Source organism: Equus przewalskii, chromosome 4 (assembly GCF_037783145.1).
Source record: "Equus przewalskii isolate Varuska chromosome 4, EquPr2, whole genome shotgun sequence".
Lineage (NCBI taxonomy): Eukaryota > Metazoa > Chordata > Mammalia > Perissodactyla > Equidae > Equus > Equus przewalskii.
Window position 1 is genome coordinate 70011920 of NC_091834.1, and position 18585 is coordinate 70030504.

The 18585-nt window shown below is 39.3% G+C and overlaps 1 protein-coding gene across 7 annotated transcripts in view; it reads right to left on the reverse strand.

The window, feature by feature from the left end:
* The window catches only part of DOCK4 (dedicator of cytokinesis 4), a 435939-nt gene that overhangs the window by 251074 nt on the left and 166280 nt on the right, over window positions 1-18585 (reverse strand). For all 7 annotated transcript variants that reach the window (XM_070617599.1, XM_070617602.1, XM_070617597.1 and 4 more), the window contains exon 2: window positions 1086-1169. In XM_070617599.1, coding sequence (XP_070473700.1) covers window positions 1086-1169 — 84 coding nt within the window. The remainder of the gene's footprint in view (window positions 1-1085; window positions 1170-18585) is intronic.

The following is an 18585-nucleotide window of genomic DNA, read 5'->3' on the forward strand; positions in this document are numbered from 1 at the left end:
AGATTAACCCTGAGCTAACTACTGCCAGTCCTCCTCTTTTTTTGCTGAGGAAGCCTGGCCCTGAGCTAACATCATGCCCATCTTTCTCTACTTTATATGTGGGACTCCTACCACAGCATGGCGTGCCAAGCAGCGCCATGTCCGCACCCGGGATCCGAAACCGCAAACCCCGGGCTGCCGAGAAGCGGAACGTGCGAACTTAACTGCTGCGCCACCGGGCAGGCCCTATATTATCACCATTTAATGCCAGGCTCTACCTAATGTAACAGTTCTTTTTGAGGTAACATAATTTAATAATGAAGCTTGATTTGATAGAATGTTACTATATTATAAATTCCTAACCAGGCAACATTTTAGTAGTAAATATAAATATTATAGACATACTGATGGGGCTTTAAAATATGGTCATTTGGTTAACGAGAAATAAAGAGTAGTCACTTCAACTGGGATCTTTTTAAGGACTAGAGTTTAAGGATGTTTTGTGGAACAGGAATGGAAACATGAGAACATATTAGCTATTTCGATTTAATGAGTTACCTGCTACATAAATTAATAATAATCATACAAGTTCATATAATATATTCCACTAACATTTCAAATGCAATGAATAATTTCAGTCCTAATTTAGGAGAATGAGAGGGGGAAAGGCCTGGCCAGGAGCCCTTCCTGAGGCATCTGGCTACTCAAGCTTGAGTAAGCCCTTTCTGCTCTGGACTTCTGTTTCTTCTTGTCCTGGGGGACCTAACAGATCATTGAGATTCTAAGAAAGTCCTTCTAGTTTGGCACCGAGTCATGAACTCCCACAAACACAGCAGTCTCGTTGCTTTTTGTGTTGGCATCTAGTAAAAATAAGGAAATGATGTTAGGAAAAAATACCATCAACTTAACAATACCAAATGATGCTTTCCTGTAAGCCAAATAGTGAATATGCAAGAAACAAGTTTTCTCAAAAACGTTCCCTGTGACTACTGGAAAAATTCCAGAGATTAATAGAGGTATGGACAGAAGTTTATAAACTTTATGAACTGTCCTATGGTAAGGAGGTCGTCCACACAACCTCAAACAGTCACCACTAGCCCACTTACCATCACATTTCTCCAGGATCTGAACTGTATCTCCAATTTCCAATGACAGCCCATATGGGACGGTTCCTCGAAAACTGGCAATAACTGTAGAAAATGATATAGAATATATGAAGATAACCACATCAGTTACAGCTGGTTATATTGCTTACTATTAAATGTTATCGACTAGGAAATGTGAATGTGAATAAAAAGTACACTTTAATAGCTGGTTTAACTTTATATATTTTTGAAGAGAGTCAATCTCTAAGCTTACATTACTTTGCCAACTTCTTGGTTGAATAAGTATTATAAATATGAATTTCGAAGACATGAAATTTACTACTAAAATAGTACACAATATCAAGAATATCACCCAGTAACAGATATAAACAAAAATATTGCCTGCAGAGCTCCGTAAGGAGCTGTGCCCCTCTTGCTCACTGCTAAATTCATGCTCCATCCAGGTGCCTAGCACACAGTAGTTACTCAATAAATACGTGTTCTATTTTTAATCCATGGTAACATTTTATTTAGTAATGACTGCACCCCTCCCGTAGGATTAAACACACAGCCCCCATGACCATTCCCATGGGCCTTAGCTCTCATGCCAATTGGAATTGTTGGATTGGTGGGGGGGGAGGCTGTCAACGCTAAGCCCTACCTGCTGCTTATAGATTGACTGGTTTCTGAAACATTTCCCAGGGCTGGGCAGGACTAGGATGTAATACCAGAGAGAAAGTGTACATAGATTAGTCATCCTCAGATGACTCAAGGGATTAGAGAAAGAATGAAGCACAGTGATGCTCCCAGAGATGGTAATGCTTGAGTCATAAAGGAGACAACAATGGAGAAATAAAGAAAATGAACCTCAGCACTCGAAAAGACAATAGACATCTCCTGTTCAACACAACGTATGCTGAAATCAACTTGCAATTCACATCAAAAGAAAATGAGAGTAAATGCTTTGACTGCACGATTTTTAAAAGATCAAAATTTTGGAAGTGAATTTTATAATTCTGTTCCAGATAGTGAGATTTAGATACAACCCCAATCCCCAAAATAAATCATCGCCACTGTTGTGAATGTATTTTAAAAGCCTGAAGGAACACATGAATCTGTCAAAAATCAAAACATGCCAATAAGTAATGGGCTTTTAGAGAAGTCTAAAGCCCTTTTACGATCACAAAACAAAATTAACAGTAGAAATCAAAACACAGGACAGAAAACATAACCCAAACTACATGAGTTGGATGAAAATAACGACATTGTAACCAAGTTAGAACATTTTAGACAAGCACTAATTCGTGATGTCATTTGCTAACTATAATCATAAATACCATATGGCCTCATACTGATGTGCTAGAAGATGTTCAGTGGAAAAATAATCAAGGGTCTGTATATCTTGACAGATTACATCAAATGACTGTCAGAGCCCTCTTTGTACAAGGGGTCAACAACTGAACACAGTAGATTGATTACAATTTAAAAGACTTCAAAACAAGCTTGCACCCAGAATGGCCTTTCTAAACTCATGAAGTTACCTTAACCTCTCACAACCCTAGTGGTTCGACACTGCTCTACTGACGTTGCTCTTAGTGGTCTAAGTGCGTGGACTCCCTAACACAGCTCCACACACAGCTCTCACCACTCAGAAATCTTCTACTTCCCAAGGCTGCCATGAATACCTTCCCCACTGCTGGTTGCTCTCTCCTACCGCTCATGACCTTCTTGAACACAGCAGTCCCATTCACGGATTTCATTTCTTCACCCTCCCTTCATGCCTCAGCCCACAATACAGCCTTCACCGTGTCCTGAAAATGCTCTAATAAAGTCACTAGTCCCCTCACTGTGACTACATTCATATCACCTTTCAGGAGTCTATCCTCTCTTGAATCTTCTACTGTTTCTCTCACCCTCCAGCCTTCTTCTGCAGACCATCTTTTCTTAGCTGTCCTTATAAATATTAGTGTCATACAGGGGCTACTCTCAAGATGCTGAAGTGTAAAGACCAGGCTATAGGAAAATAACATCAAATTTGATATGATGAGACATGGGTTTGAACTCAGATCTTACTACTTATTAGCTGTATGACTGGTCAAGATGCCAACCTCTCAGAATCTCCATGACCTCATCAGGCAAATGGGGGTAACAATAAAGGAATTGCAAAAGGTAGTGGAGGATTAAATAAGGCATCCATCAGAAATAATTTACCACACTGTCTGGTATATTCTAGTTACTTAATAAATACCTCAATTGTTTGAACCACACTTTTTCTCTTCTATCCATTCACATTCTCCCATATACAGTTGGAGAGAGTTCTAAAACTTCCAGATCCCCTGTTGATATGTGACTTGCCAAGTCTTTCTCCAGTCTTGATCTGTGCTCTGAGCATCTGACACAAACTTACAACTTGTCTATCTCTATTTAGATGTCCAAGCACCTAAAACTTAGCATGCCTCCAACTGAACTCATTACCTCCCCTCAGTCCCTAACCGAATCTAAACAATTTTCTCTCTCCCAACCACCCATTCTACAATGTCAGTCTTCTGCTGTTAGTCCTACTTTATCCTGCTATTCCTAGGTTGATTTCTCTGCATCTCTCAACAGGTCCACTGCAAAGCCTTCTGGGAGGTCTCCCTGTTTCCATGGCTGTCCTTCCTCAACACACTGTCCACGATGCCACCAGTTACCTTTGATTTTGCCATGTTTGTGATTAAGCAGGTTCTTTTTTTGTATGTGGCATCAGGAAATTTTTTTATATTTCTTTTATTAGGTTCAATTTCTTTCCTAGTAAAGGAAAAGGTAATAAAATATATCATGCAGTAAAAGACAACAGCTTAATGAGGTTAATTGTTTTCCTCTTATTTCATGATGCCGTTTAGCTCATACAGTCCTCGGGTGTCTCCAAATCAGATCCTCTTCCATTGTTCCCAGTTTCGTTGAATGCTAGCACCGTCCATCAGCTATACACGCAAGAAACCCAAGGGTCATCCAGATGCCCCCTCATCCACATATCCAACCCATCTCAACATCACAGTGACCTTAGCTCTTAAGTATCTCCCCAAATCATCCTTTCCTCAACATCTCCACTCCCACCACTACTCCAGCCTTCCTATCACCTCTTGCCCAGCCTTCTCTAGCAGTCTCTTCATAGGTCTGCACCCATATAGTCAGGTTCTTCTCCAATCCATTTCTCACACAACAGTTAAAGAGGTTTCTTCAAAATCCACATTTGATGATGTAAGCATCCTCCTAAATATATCGAAGCTCTGAGAACAATATAAAAATCACTACCACAGCCTATAAGGCCCTGCCCTCTCTACCCTGACTTTCTGTACTCCAGTCACAATGACGCTCTGTCAATACCCTCCTCACTATATTCCCTCCCACGCAGGACTTTGCATGTGATTGACCCCTTAAAAGAATACTCTTCCTCTCCCTCCTTTCCAAGTTAAGCTGTATTCATCCTTCATACATAGATTCAGTGGTGTCTTCTCAGGGAAGCCTTCATTGATATACATCCCCTCAATCCAACTATATGCACTCATAGCACCATATACCACTCAACCACATCACTTATTTGTGCAAGTTTTGGAATGATGTCTCCTGCAATAGACCATAAGTTCCATGGATGGAAGGACTGGGTTGGTTTCAGCTTCCAATTGTACATCTGACTCAGTACAGAGCCTGGCACACAATTTGAGCTCAGTAAATAATCAATGAGGGAAAGAATGATGGCACGGCCATTACTGCTAAACGTTCTGGTCTTAAGCAGTCAGGTTCCTTTATTATTGGCAATACTATTTTAAGAGGGCACTCAAAATTCTAAGAAACAAACTACATTACCTGTGAAAATTTATTCTTTCATAGGAGCTGTTTAAAACTGGGCTGACAGTTTGTCTGGGTCATAACTGTGTATCATCTCATTCCTTACCCAAGAAGTCTACGTGGGTGAATTCTGATGTTACTCTTCAGCTGTATAATATTTAACTCTTAAAGGGAAACTAATAAGTTCTTCAACTTCACTGGGCTTCAGATGCCTCCTCTATAAAACAAAGGAGTTAGATGAGGTGAACGGAAAGGGGCCCTGCCAGCCTAAAATTCTGCAAGTCTGGAGAAGGCCTTTCAGCTCAGCACTGACACAGCATAATACATACTGAAGAACTCTATCCCCAAACCAGCCTGACTTTGGTTTTAGTCACTGCCTGAGTTCTGAAAGAATGGACATCTGTCCCCACCTGAAACAGCCATCTTGATAAAGCAGAAGGGAGGATAAAGGATGCTCTCAGCATCTCATACAAGGTCGTTTCCCACTGCTCTCCTGCCACTTCTCCTGCTTACATCCTACCTACTTCTCCACACACTGCCCTATATTCAGCCATCCCAAATTCTCATCAAGCTCTTTCATACAGGCCTCAGTGCCTTTATACATATTACTCCCTTTTGGGGAGTTACTTTCCCCTCCCCTTCTACACTAGGAAAGGCAAAGGAGCCTTAGTTTAAGGTCTAGCTGCAAGGTTAGCTCTTTCAATTTCCTGATGCTTCCCCGTCCCTTTCCTCATCCTTGGACTCAAATGAAATCAATCACTCTCTCATCTGTGCCCCAAGGACACTCTAATCACACCTTAAATACAATAAGGTATCACATAATATCACAGCACTTTATTTATCTTTGTCTTTCTACTTGAGAACATGAACTATTTCTAATCCATCTTCAAGACCCAGCATAAGAGTTTCTGACTGCATGAATGGAGAATGAATAAACACATAGAATGAAAGAATGAAGCCACTGAAAAATAGCACCCAGGTTTTAATGAGTTCAGAGAATGCAGGGACACCTCTCACAAACCTACAAGTAAGTGTTAAACTGTGGATCATATTGGAGAGTAACACATTTTCAGGACATAGTTCAAGGCATCACTTTGATCTTTACCCTCTAAAACGGCAAGCCATTTTCAATCTTTGAGTTATACAAATAACTCCACCTTGCAGTGTAGTAAACTCACAAAAGGCTTATGAAAGAGAAAGTTGAAAGGGGGAAGGCAGTTCTAGGCAAAAGAGAGAAAGATTTGAAAACATGATTGGCTTATTTTATTACTAGTAGCATGTAATGTATCATAAACAAAGGAGAACTGGTTTAAGTGGTTACCAGAGGGGAAGGGGGGAGGGAGGAGGGCAAAAGGGGTGATTAGGCATAAATGTGTGATGATGGATTGTACTTAGTCTTTGGGTGGTGAACATGATGTAATCTACACAGAATTTGAAATATATTACAATGTACAACTGAAAGTTAAATAATGTTATGATTCAATGTTACTGCAATAAAAAAATAAAAATAAAAATAAATGACTTTTAAAATAAAATTTAAAAATAAATAAATAGTGAGTCAACTTAGGAGTCAAATCAGTATTGCTGTGTTCAAATGGGAACAACCATCTTTCTGGTTTTATGAATATCCAATAAAAAAATAAACTTTTTTTGAACGACAAAAAAAAAAAGGAAAACTGGTTTAGGAAAGCAAAGATTCAAAGATAACACAGGCATGCGTGAAACCTCAATTTGCACTTCCATCAAATGCACTTAAAGTATATGTTATTTTTAGATTCCATTTTGGATACTTTTTAACTAAATCCCTTTAAGTTCTTCCAAGCATTTTTGCATGAAATAAGTCTAGAGGTGAAAATTCATTTTGTCCTCAGTTATTGTAAAGTAGCTATGTCTCTACACAAAAGTCTTCTCAGTGTACACTTCCCAGGGGCATTTTTCCTCCAGTAACACTGGGGTTTTGAACATGACCACACGCTGTCTTGATCCCTTGATTTCCTTTCCCTGTTTGTTTTCTTATGAATTGAGCAACTTTAGTAGCTACAGAAAAGATCACAGAGAATGAACCCTCTATAGAGCTGGAAATATAAAGGCCCAAAACTATTATTTCTGTCATAAGGACCTGGAGAGCACAATTTTAAATAGCACACAAAAACAACTGCATGGTATTATGTTCACCTCTGCCCATTTGCTACCATGTAAAAATTTATTCAGATTAACAAACATGTATATAAACCTAGTTTATGTTTAAGTCCTTTAAAAAATATATACGTAAGCTGAAAGTGCTAAATTTATAGCATATGTATCTGGAAAATCATGTTATAAACAGTGGCCTATTATCACTTATAGCGTTATTCCTTCATTTAATATTAGTTTAGACTTATTGACAGCTTATTAAAAATTGAATGGCTGTGAGAAACATCCTCATATACAACTCATAAGTATTTTCTATGAAAAAGGTAAAAAGAAAGCAAAATTCTCCTGTGAAGTAGGAACTCATTTCTTAGCTTCAATGATACCGTTTGCTCATGCATAGAACAAATTCCAATTTTGAAACTTTTAAACTTACTACAAAGAAACTCAGTCACAGAGTTCTTTGACTTTTAAAAGCAAAAACAGAAACAAATTATAAAAAACTATTAAAAGCCAATCACGTAGCTCTACATGGCAGACAATAACATATTCTTCATCATCATTGTCAAAGTAACATTTACGATGATTCTACTCGCCACAATTCAATTCAAGCCTGGCAAATGCCGCCCTTGCCCTTTATGGGCTGACAATCGAAGATGAATGGATCATAATGTAGAAAAAAAAGAAAATGCTTTGCCCTTTGTGACACAAAGGAAGAAAATCCATCTGTCAAAGTCGGACTTTTGGTTTCATCTTTTTGTTAAAAGGATCTGCAGCTCATGAACAGGTTGTGGTCTGAAAGGTCACCTGTGAGCTGCCTATTTGCAACACAGAACACGGAGCTACTATTCTCAAGTTCTGAGATTATCCCACAGAATCCTATTTAATACAAAAAGGAAACCACTATTTTTCACAACAAAAACGCACCAGAAGTTAAACAAACATTTCTTCTTTTCTCCTTCTTCTTCTCCCCAAAGCACCCCAGTACATAGTTATATATTCTAGTGGTGAGTACCTCTGGTTGTGCCATGTCTGCGCCCAGGATACGAACCGGTGAAATCCCGGGCCACCAAAGCGGAGTGAGCGAACTTAACCACTTGGCCACAGGGCTAGCCCCTAAACAAACTTTTTTTTTTCTTTTTGAGGAAGATTAGCCCTGAGCTAACATCTGCTGCCAATCCTTTTTCTGCTGAGGAAGACCGGCCCTGAGCTAACATCCATGCCCATCCTCCTCTACTTTTTATGTGGGATGTCTACCACAGCATGGCTTACCAAGTGGTGCCCTGTCTGCACCTGGGAACCCAACCGGCGAACCCCAGGCTGCCGAAGCATAACGTGCAAACTTAACCGCTGTGCCACCAGGCCGGCCCCTAAACAAACATTTTTATGTGAGTAGTTGTAAAATCTTGAATGCTGGTGCTTGAAGCAGAGGAGCGACAGTTAGAAAACAGTCAAGACACAGGTATTGACCTCGCGAACATTCTAAAGGAACTCCGTTTCTCAGAGAACACTTGAATTAGTTCTTTCCTACGTCCACATTCATGTCACATGGCACATTTGGCTCTGGGTTGTCATTGATGTATCCACGTAGGTTTATCCGTTTTTATGAGTATCACGGTTGGGGGGACCCACAAAAGGAAAAGAGGAGAAAGAAATAGAATTTCTGAGGAACTTGGATAAGAGCTGGAGGAAACAGAGAAAAGAGAAGGAGAACTAAATTCATTTCAGGGACTTTATTTTGTGAAATGGTGAAACGTGGAAGAAGAGAACAAGGGGTCATCTCTTCTGCACATGGACACAATCCTCTTAAAGAAAGAAAATATGGTGGAGAAAACCAAGTTAAGTGTCTAAAAACAGATGCTTCCCTTTTTACAGGTGTCTGGGGTAGGGCTTGAGGGAAGACACACTAGAATTCAATGGAGATTTCTACTGGTATTATCACTCGTGTAGGACAGAACTGTCTTTCTCCCATATCCACAAGATGTCTTTCCCTTCCACAAGACAGAGTTAAGAGCAAAGTGGTCATTCCTAACCTGAAGGGACTCCCAGCTGAATATCAGTAAGTATGACAGCAGGACTATGGGAGCAAGTGGTCCAGAAAGAATGAAAAAGAAAAAAACTCAAAGGAAATGTGGGAGGGGGAGACAGGGTGGTAGCTCCTGAACATTGATTTGATGTGGAAAATGAACACATCAGGAAAATTAAAGAAATGCCGCGCTCCGTCTTTTCGTCCTCAGACTTGCCATGTGTTTGGGATCTGCCTCCGTTCTGGTAATGGACTGTGCCCACAGGCCTCACACTCCTGGCAGGCACAGCTGTGAAGCACAGATGTATGCACACTTACAAATAGGACTCCATCATATGCCACAGGTACCATGGTCAGGCCTTGAGACATGTCACACGACTCCCTCTGGCCTAAGCGACTATGAAAAATCAGAAGCGTATGGAATAAAATGTATTCGTTTCGGACATTTTACAAGTACCACTTGAAAATGTATTGCTGCACTTGACTGTTATGAGGATAATTTTACCAAGGACAGCAGAACTTCATCCTGCTTGAACCAGTGCACGTGAATATAAAGAATGGTGGTAGTACCGTGATGCAACACCAAGGTCCTTCTCCAGAAATGGCTGAAATTCTCCCAGTTGCTGAGAGCGCCAGGGCAGGGAGGCCTGGGGTTGTCTCTGCTGAAGAGAGCTGCTTTGCCCAAGGTCATGGCCTCTTCCCAGGACCGCTTGCCTCCAAGGACTGACTAGGTGGGAGTATGAGGGCCAGGCCCTCACACTACAACTCAGTACAACTCTGAAGGGCCAATCCACCCCAAGCGACAAAGGCTGTCAGTGAGTCAGCATCGCGGTCAACTTCTCCCTCCACCCAGTCCTGCTTCCTCCCTCTCCCTTCCACAGGTGTGAACCCCAAGAGCACTCCCTGATAAACATCTAGCTAATCTCCATCTCAGAGACTGCTTTCTGGAGAGTCCAACCTGCTACAGGCTTCAAAGGTTTACCCACACGGAATTTACTTCTTGTCAGATTTATATCCAAGGCAGAAGGAAAATAATATTATTGGATCCCTATTTTGTGTTAAGAGTTTTGCTAAATTCCTTATGTATTATTTATAATCTTCTATGATGTAGGTGTTTATTTTCCCACTTTAGAGACAGAAAAGAAAGAAGAAAGAAGCAAAAAAGGAAATGAATGAACTATCAGGAGGGAATTAATCTACATTAATATTTATTTGATGACATTGTCACTGTCGCAGTAAATGAACCAGTTTTATTCCCCAAAGAACCACAGACATACTCCTCACCTTAGTTTTAATGTTACAAACGCAAAGGGACTTTCTGAAGTGGCTACAAGAATAATTGAAGGTCAGGCAATAAAACTCGGAACTAATTATTGTATTCATCTATCAGTACTTTTAAAAACAACTTAATATGGAGCCAGCCTGGTGGCATACGGTTAAGTTCGCATGCTCCACTTTGGCAGCCTGGGGTTCACAGGTTCAGATCCCAAGTGTGAACCTATGCACCGCTTATCAAGCCATGCTGTGGCAGGCACCCCACATATAAAATAGAGGAGGACTGGCGGTAGATGTTAGCTCAGGACTAATCTTCCTCAAAAGAACAAAACAAAACAAAAAAACTTGATATGATAGGTTATGGTTTTGGCCAACTGCCAGCCAAGAGTAGCATCTTAGAAGAGACAGAGTTTGAACAATTACCTCAAAAGCACCCCAGCACTTAGGAAAGGGAGACAGTGTTAAGAGAGATGGAGGCCTGGGGCTGGACTCCATTACCTACGAACCAAGTGGTCCTTGGTCTCTCCATTTACTTAGCCAAGATGACATCATCTGCTGGGCCTACCTCACAGAGATGTCACGAGGATCTAATAAACGCATGAGAACAGGATTTGTAAGTCTATAAATATAAGTAAATATGAGATACATATTAGTTTTTCATCATCATTGATAAGTGGAAACTTGGAGGCTGGATCTGAATCTGTCATGGGCAAAAACAAGGTTTCCACTTACAATAGTAAGTCAAAAGCTCCTTCTGTTATTACAGCATCTTGGAAATCTTTATTAACAAGTTAAACTTAGATTCAAGCTCAGCCACTCGAGAGGAAAAACTAGCTGATACTACCGCTGTCTCTGATAAAACAGGAAAAAAAATATCTTTGGCAAATGAGACTGATAAGGAAAGTAAGATAGTTAAGAGGGATTTTCCTAAAATGCTAAGGCAGAGATGAGAAGGAAAGACACTCAGCTTTTAACATGCACTCCACCACAATAATGCATCATTTGTCCGAGGGCTAGCAGACAGCATCAGGAGGGAAAAATTACAGTATAATGCCTCCATGTCACAAAGTAGACGAAGTTAAAGAAAACAGTAATTTCTTTCCCCACAATCCAAGTGAAAAATTTTCACTAAGTAAATAGCATTTGCAAGCAAACATTGAATCTACTACCAAGAATTTGTTTAAAAAAAATATATATATATATATATGGGTGTGTGTGTGTGTATATACATATCCCTTTTCCAATGTGAGATGGTTAATGTTAAAATTACATTATTTAAGGGGCCGGCCTCATGGCCAAGTGGTTAAGTTCACACGTTCTGCTTCGGTGGCCCAGAGTTTCGCTGGTTCAGATCCTGGGCACAGACCTAGCACTGCTCATCAAGCCATGCTGAGGTGGTGTCCCACAGAGCAGATCTAGAAGGACCTGCAGCTAGAATATACAACTATGTACCGGGGGGCTTTGGGGAGAAGAAGAAGAAGAAAAAAGATTGGCAACACATGTTAGCTCAGGGCCAATATTTCCTTTAAAAATTACATTATTTAAGAGAATTTTTTATTCTCTTAAACACAGGACTAAGTTTCCTAACTTGTTTTTGATTTAGGTTTTTGCTATAAGGGAACAGAAAAAAATAATCTTTTATATTCTTCTGTGTCTTGTTTTTCTGATTTATCTCTCTGAGCACTAAATACCCAAAGTCATGAAACAGCTAGCACAGGAGAACTGAAGTGGTACACCTGGCCCAAACCATCTCTGCCTTCTCTATCCTGCACCAGCGTGACTCATGGGCCCCCAAACATGGGGTGAGGCCTGCTTGTTACCACAGACTCTTCTAACCTTCTCTCCAACCTAATATTCAGTTCTGTCTCATCTCTGGTCATCCATCTTCCCCATACAATGAAACAGTCATGTTTCTAATTTTTCCTCCATAAGGTTTTCTTTTTCAATTTGAATTTTTACATCCATTCCCAAAGCTGACTTTTCAAGAGGTCTGCTAGAATATTACCTACAAATTGCATAACTCTCATCTGAAGAGAATCAAACTCTAAGGTCCTACTCTTTATTATTCCCCCTTCTGCTCTGATGACTAAGCCAATTTTCAATTTTGAACAAACCCTCGTTTTGGCCATGGAAAATCAGGCAAAAACAACTTCTCTAGAAAGCGGGGAGCTCTCAATGGAGAAATGGAACAAAATCCAAAGTTCTTTGAAACTCTAGCTCCTGCACACTTTTCCAATCTCATCTTTTATACACCACATTCAACAGCCTCACTGAACCTCTTCTCTGTGCCATAGCAAATGCTGCAAATGCTTTTCCCTGTCTACTTGGGATTCTGGCTCCTATAGGCCTTTCCCACCAGGCGTTCTTCAAAACAACTCAGGCATCATTCTCAAGGAAGGCTTACTCCATCCCCCATTCCACTGCACCCTCCCATTTATATCCCTCTAACACTTCTTACATTCATTACCTCAAGGTTCAGGGCTCCTTTATGTTCTCAATACCCTGCACAATATGTGACACCCAGTGGGTACTCAACAAATATTAGTTGAATATAAAATAGAATGAAATCACTAAAGTGTGCAGTTTACTCATTTATTCAATCAATGGTCACCTTCCTGTATGTGCCAGCACCGTAGCAGAATAGTGAAAGTATCACTTGGTACCTGCTTCATCAAATTCATAAGTCATGAGAAAAAACATTTCCTAAATCTTTTGTTTCCTACAAAATACAGTATCCCCAGTGATTTTTAAATGTATACGTAAAACCGATACACATAGTTCTATTATTCTTGTGTGGGGAAAAAAAATAATTAAGTCCATGGTCCTTTTTTCAACTTTCAATTTTGAAATAATTTCAGATTAATATGAAACTTACAAAAATAGTATACAACTTCATATACCCTTAAGTTAACTTCAGCAAATGTTAAGATCTTAAATAAACATAGTATACTTACCAAAACTGGGAAGTTAATGTTTATACAATACTATTAACTACTGTACAGATTGTATGCAAATTTCACCAACTGTCCAACTAATGTTCTTTTTCTGGCTAAGGATCCAATCCAGGATTCCATGTTACATTTAGCTGTTATATTTCCTTAGTCTCCTTCCATATGACAGTTTCTCAGTCTTTCTTTGTCTTTCATGACCTGGATGCTTTTAAGAATACCGCCCAGTTATTTTGCAGAACGTCTCTAAATGTAGGTTTGTCTAATGTTTCCTCATGATTAAATGGAGGATATGCAATTTTGGCAAAAATACTACAGAAGTGATGAAGAACCCTGCTCAGTCTACTCCGTCAGGAGGTTTATGATAGCAATGTGTCTCTTTACTGGTGATGTTAACTTTGATCACTTGGTTAAGGCGGTGTCTCCATGTAAGACGTACTATTTTTTCCTTTGTAATTAACAAGTATCTGGTGGGGAGACACTTTGAGACTATGCAAATATACTAGTTTTCATCATACTTTATACCATCCATTGATGACTCTTGCCTACAACCTTAGCAAATTTAACTCTGAGGGTATTTCACAGGGTTATCCAGACACCGGTGGATTATTTTAATTGCAGTCGAAACATGTAATGGGTCCTTTTTGAGTAGGCACAATATCCTGACTTTAGTCTTGATTTCTTGAGCATAAAGCATAAAATTAACACCGCTACTACCATAGGTATCCTTGAGATGACCTGCTCATCACAGCAAATGAGATAAAACCTCAACCTCGCACAACTAAAAAGACCTGCAACTAGAATGTACAACCATGTACTGGGGGACTTTGGGGAAGAAAAGAAGAAGAAAAAAAAATTAGCAACAGACGTTAGCTCAGGTGTCAATCTTCAAAAAAAACAAAAAGAGAAAAAGCTTAACCTTAATGTTTCATTTGTTTCAGAAAATGAACAAAATTAACATTTTGCCCAATTTTCAGTACACAACATGATCTCTTTATTTTTTTTTTTATTTTTATTTTTTTTTATTAATGTTATGATAGATTACAAGCTTGTGAGATTTCAGTTGTACATTTTTGTTAGTCATGTTGTGGGTACACCACTTCCCCCTCCGTACCCTCCCCCCACCCCCCCTTTTCCCTGGTAACCACCGATCAGATCTCCTTCTCAATATACTAATTTCCACCTATGAGTGGAGTCATATAGAGATCGTCTTTCTCTGAGTGACTTATTTCGCTTAACATAATGCCCTCGAGGTCCATCCACGTTGTTGTGAATGGGCCAATTTCGTCTTTTTTTATGGCTGAGTAGTATTCCATTGTGTATATATACCACATCTTCTATCCAGTCATCAGTTTCTGGGCGTGTAGGCTGGTTCCACGTCTTGGCTATTGTAAATAATGCTGCGATGAACATAGGGGTGCAACGGACTCTTGAGATATCTGTTATCAGGTTCTTAGGATAGATACCCAGTAATGGGATGGCTGGGTCATAGGGTATTTCTATTTTTAACTTTTTGAGAAATCTTCATACTGTTTTCCATAGTGGCTGTACCAGTTTGCATTCCCACCAACAGTGTATGAGGGTTCCTCTTTCTCCACAACCTCTCCAACATTTGTCGTTCTTGGTTTTGGATGTTTTTGCCAATCTAACGGGGGTAAGGTGATATCTTAGTGTAGTTTTGATTTGCATTTCCCTGATGATTAGCGATGATGAACATCTTTTCATGTGTCTATTGGCCATATTCATATCTTCTTTTGAGAAATGTCTGTTCATGTCCTCTGCCCATTTTTTGATCGGGTTGTTTGTTTTTTTGTTGTTAAGCAGTGTGAGTTCTTTGTATATTATGGAGATTAACCCTTTGTCGGATAAGTGGCTTGTAAATATTTTTTCCCAATTAGTGAGCTGTTTTTTTGTTTCAATTCTGTTTTCCCTTGCCTTGAAGAAGCTCTTTAGTCTGATGAAGTCCCATTTGTTTATTCTTTCTATTGTTTCCCTCAACTGAGGAGTTACAGTGTCCGAAAAGATTCTTTTGAAACTGATGTCAAAGAGTGTACTGCCTATATTCTCTTCCAAAAGACTTATTGTCTCAGGCCTAATCTTTAGGTCTTTGATCCATTTTGAGTTTATTTTGGTGTGTGGTGAAAAAGAATGGTCAATTTTCAATCTTTTGCAGGTGGCTGTCCAGTTTTCCCAGCACCATTTGTTGAAGAGACTTTCTTTTCTCCATTGTAGGCCCTCTGCTCCTTTGTCGAAGATTAGCTGTCCATAAATGTGTGGTTTTATCTCTGGGCTTTCAATTCTGTTCCATTGATCTGTGGACCTGTTTTTGTACCAGTACCATACTGTTTTGATCACTGTAGCTTTGTAGCATGTTTTGAAATCGGGGATTGTGATTCCGCCGGCTTTGTTTTTCTTGCTCAGGATTGCTTTAGCAATTCGCGGTCTTTTGTTCCCCCATATGAATTTTAGTATTGTTTGTTCAATTTCTGTGAAGAATGTTCTTGGGATTCTGATTGGGATAGCATTGAATCTGTATATTGCTTTAGGTAGTATGGACATTTTAACTATGTTTATTCTTCCAATCCATGTACAAGGAATGTTTTTCCATCTCTTTATGTCATCGCCTATTTCTTTCAAGAAAGTCTTGTAGTTTTCATTGTATAGATCCTTCACTTCCTTGGTTAAGTTTATCCCAAGGTATTTTATTCTTTTCGTTGCGATTGTGAATGGGATAGAGTTCTTGAGTTCTTGTTCTGTTAGTTTATTGTTAGTGTATAGAAATGCTACTGATTTATGCACGTTAATTTTATACCCTGCTACTTTGCTGTAGTTGTTGATTATTTCTAATAGTTTTTCTGTGGATTCTTTGGGGTTTTCTATGTATAAGATCATGTCGTCTGCAAACAACGAGAGTTTTACTTCTTCGTTACCTATTTGGATTCCTTTTATTTCTTTTTCCTGCCGAATTGCTCTGGCCAGCACCTCCAGTACTATGTTGAATAGGAGTGGTGAAAGTGGGCACCCTTCTCTTGTTCCTGTCCTCAGAGGGATGGCTTTCAGCTTTTGTCCATTGAGTATGATGTTGGCTGTGGGTCTATCATATATGGCCTTTATTATGTTGAGGTACTTTCCTTCTATACCCATTTTACTGAGGGTTTTTATCATAAATGGGTGTTGGATCTTGTCGAATGCTTTCTCTGCATCTATTGAGATGATCATGTGGTTTTTGTTTTTCATTTTGTTGATGTAGTGTATCACGTTGATTGACTTGCGGATGTTGAACCATCCCTGTGTCCCTGGTATAAATCCCACTTGATCATGGTGTATAATCTTTTTGATGTATTGCTGTAATCGGTTTGCCAAAATTTTGTTGAGGATTTTTGCATCTATGTTCATCAGTGATATCGGCCTGTAGTTCTCCTTCTTTGTGTTGTCCTTGTCAGGTTTGGGGATCAGAGTGATGTTGGCTTCATAGAATGTGTTAGGGAGTTCTCCATCTTTCTCAATTTTCTGGAACAGTTTGAGGAGAATAGGTATTAAGTCTTCTTTGAATGTTTGGTAGAATTCTCCAGAGAAGCCGTCTGGTCCTGGACTCTTGTTTTTGGGGAGGTTTTTGATTACCGTTTCTATTTCCTTACTTGTGATTGGTCTATTCAGATTCTCCATTTCTTCCTGATTCAGTTTGGGGAGATTGTAGGAGTCTAGGAATTTGTCCATTTCTTCCAGGTTGTTCAATTTGTTGGCATATAGTTTTTCATAGTATTCTCTTATGATCTCTTGTATTTCATTGGTATCTGTTGTGATTTCTCCTCTGTCATTCCTGATTTTATTAATTTGCGATTTCTCTCTTCTTTTCTTGGTGAGTCTGGCTAGGGGTTTGTCAATTTTGTTAATTCTTTCGAAGAACCAACTCTTTGTTTCATTGATCCTTTCTATTGTCTTTTTTGTTTCAATATCGTTTATTTCTGCTCTTATTTTTATTATTTCCCTCCTTCTACTGACTCTGGGCTTTGTTTGTTCTTCTTTTTCTAGTTCTGTTAGGTGTCGTTTGAGGTTGCTTACGTGAGCTTTTTCTTGTTTAGTGAGGAGAGCCTGTATTGCGATGAATTTCCCTCTTAGGACTGCTTTTGCTGCATCCCAAATGGTTTGGTATGTCATGTTCTCATTTTCATTTGTCTCCAGATAATATTTGATTTCTTCTTTAATTTCTTCAATGATCCATTGTTTGTTGAGAAGCGTGTTGTTTAGTCTCCACATTTTTGCACCTTTCTCTGCTTTTTTCTTGTAGTTGATTTCTAGTTTAATAGCGTTATGATCAGAAAAGATGCCTGATATTATTTCAACTCTCTTGTATTTATTGATGTTTGCTTTGGTTCCCAAAATATGGTCAATCCTTGAGAATGTTCCATGTGCACTTGAGAAGAATGTGTAGCCTGCTGTTTTTGGATGAAGTGTTCTATATATATCTATTAAGTCCATCTGGTCTAATTTTTCATTTAATTCTATTATTTCCTTGTTGATTTTCTGTCTGGATGTTCTGTCCATTGGTGTTAATGGTGTGTTGAGGTCCCCTACTATTATTGTATTGTTGTTGATGTCTTCTTTTAGTTCTATTAAGAGTTGCTTTACAAATTTTGGTGCTCCTGTGTTGGGTGCGTATATATTTATAAGTGTTATGTCTTCTTGGTGGAGAGTCCCTTTTATCATTATATACTGTCCCTCTTTATCTTTCTTTATCTGTTTTGCTTTGAAATCTACCTTGTCTGATATTAGTATAGTGACACCTGCTTTCTTTTGTTCATTATTAGCTTGGAGTATTGTTCTCCCTCCCTTCACTCTGAGTCTGTGTTTGTCTTTGGGGCTGAGGTGTGTTTCCTGGAGGCAGCATATTGTTGGATCTTGTTCTTTGATCCATCCTGCCACTCTGTGTCTTTTGATTGGGGAGTTCAATCCATTTACATTTAGAGTGATTATTGAGACGTGGGGGCCTACCACTACCATTTTGTGTCTTGTTTTCCGGTTTTCTTCAGTTTCCTTTGTTTCTCGTCCCATGGTTTAATCTGTTCTGATGTAGAGCTGCTACTCTCTGTTGTTGTCCTTCTACTTATCTCCTCTGCTCTTGGTTTTGTAGCCCCTTTCCTTTTTTGGATTTTTCAGGAATGAGGGTTTTCCTGAGGATTTCCTGAAGAGGAGGTTTTGTGACAATGAACTCCCTTAATTTTTGTTTATCTGGGAAAGTTTTTATTTCTCCATCGTATTTGAAGGATATTTTCGCTGGGTAGAGAATTCTCGGCTGTAGATTTTTGTCCTTCAG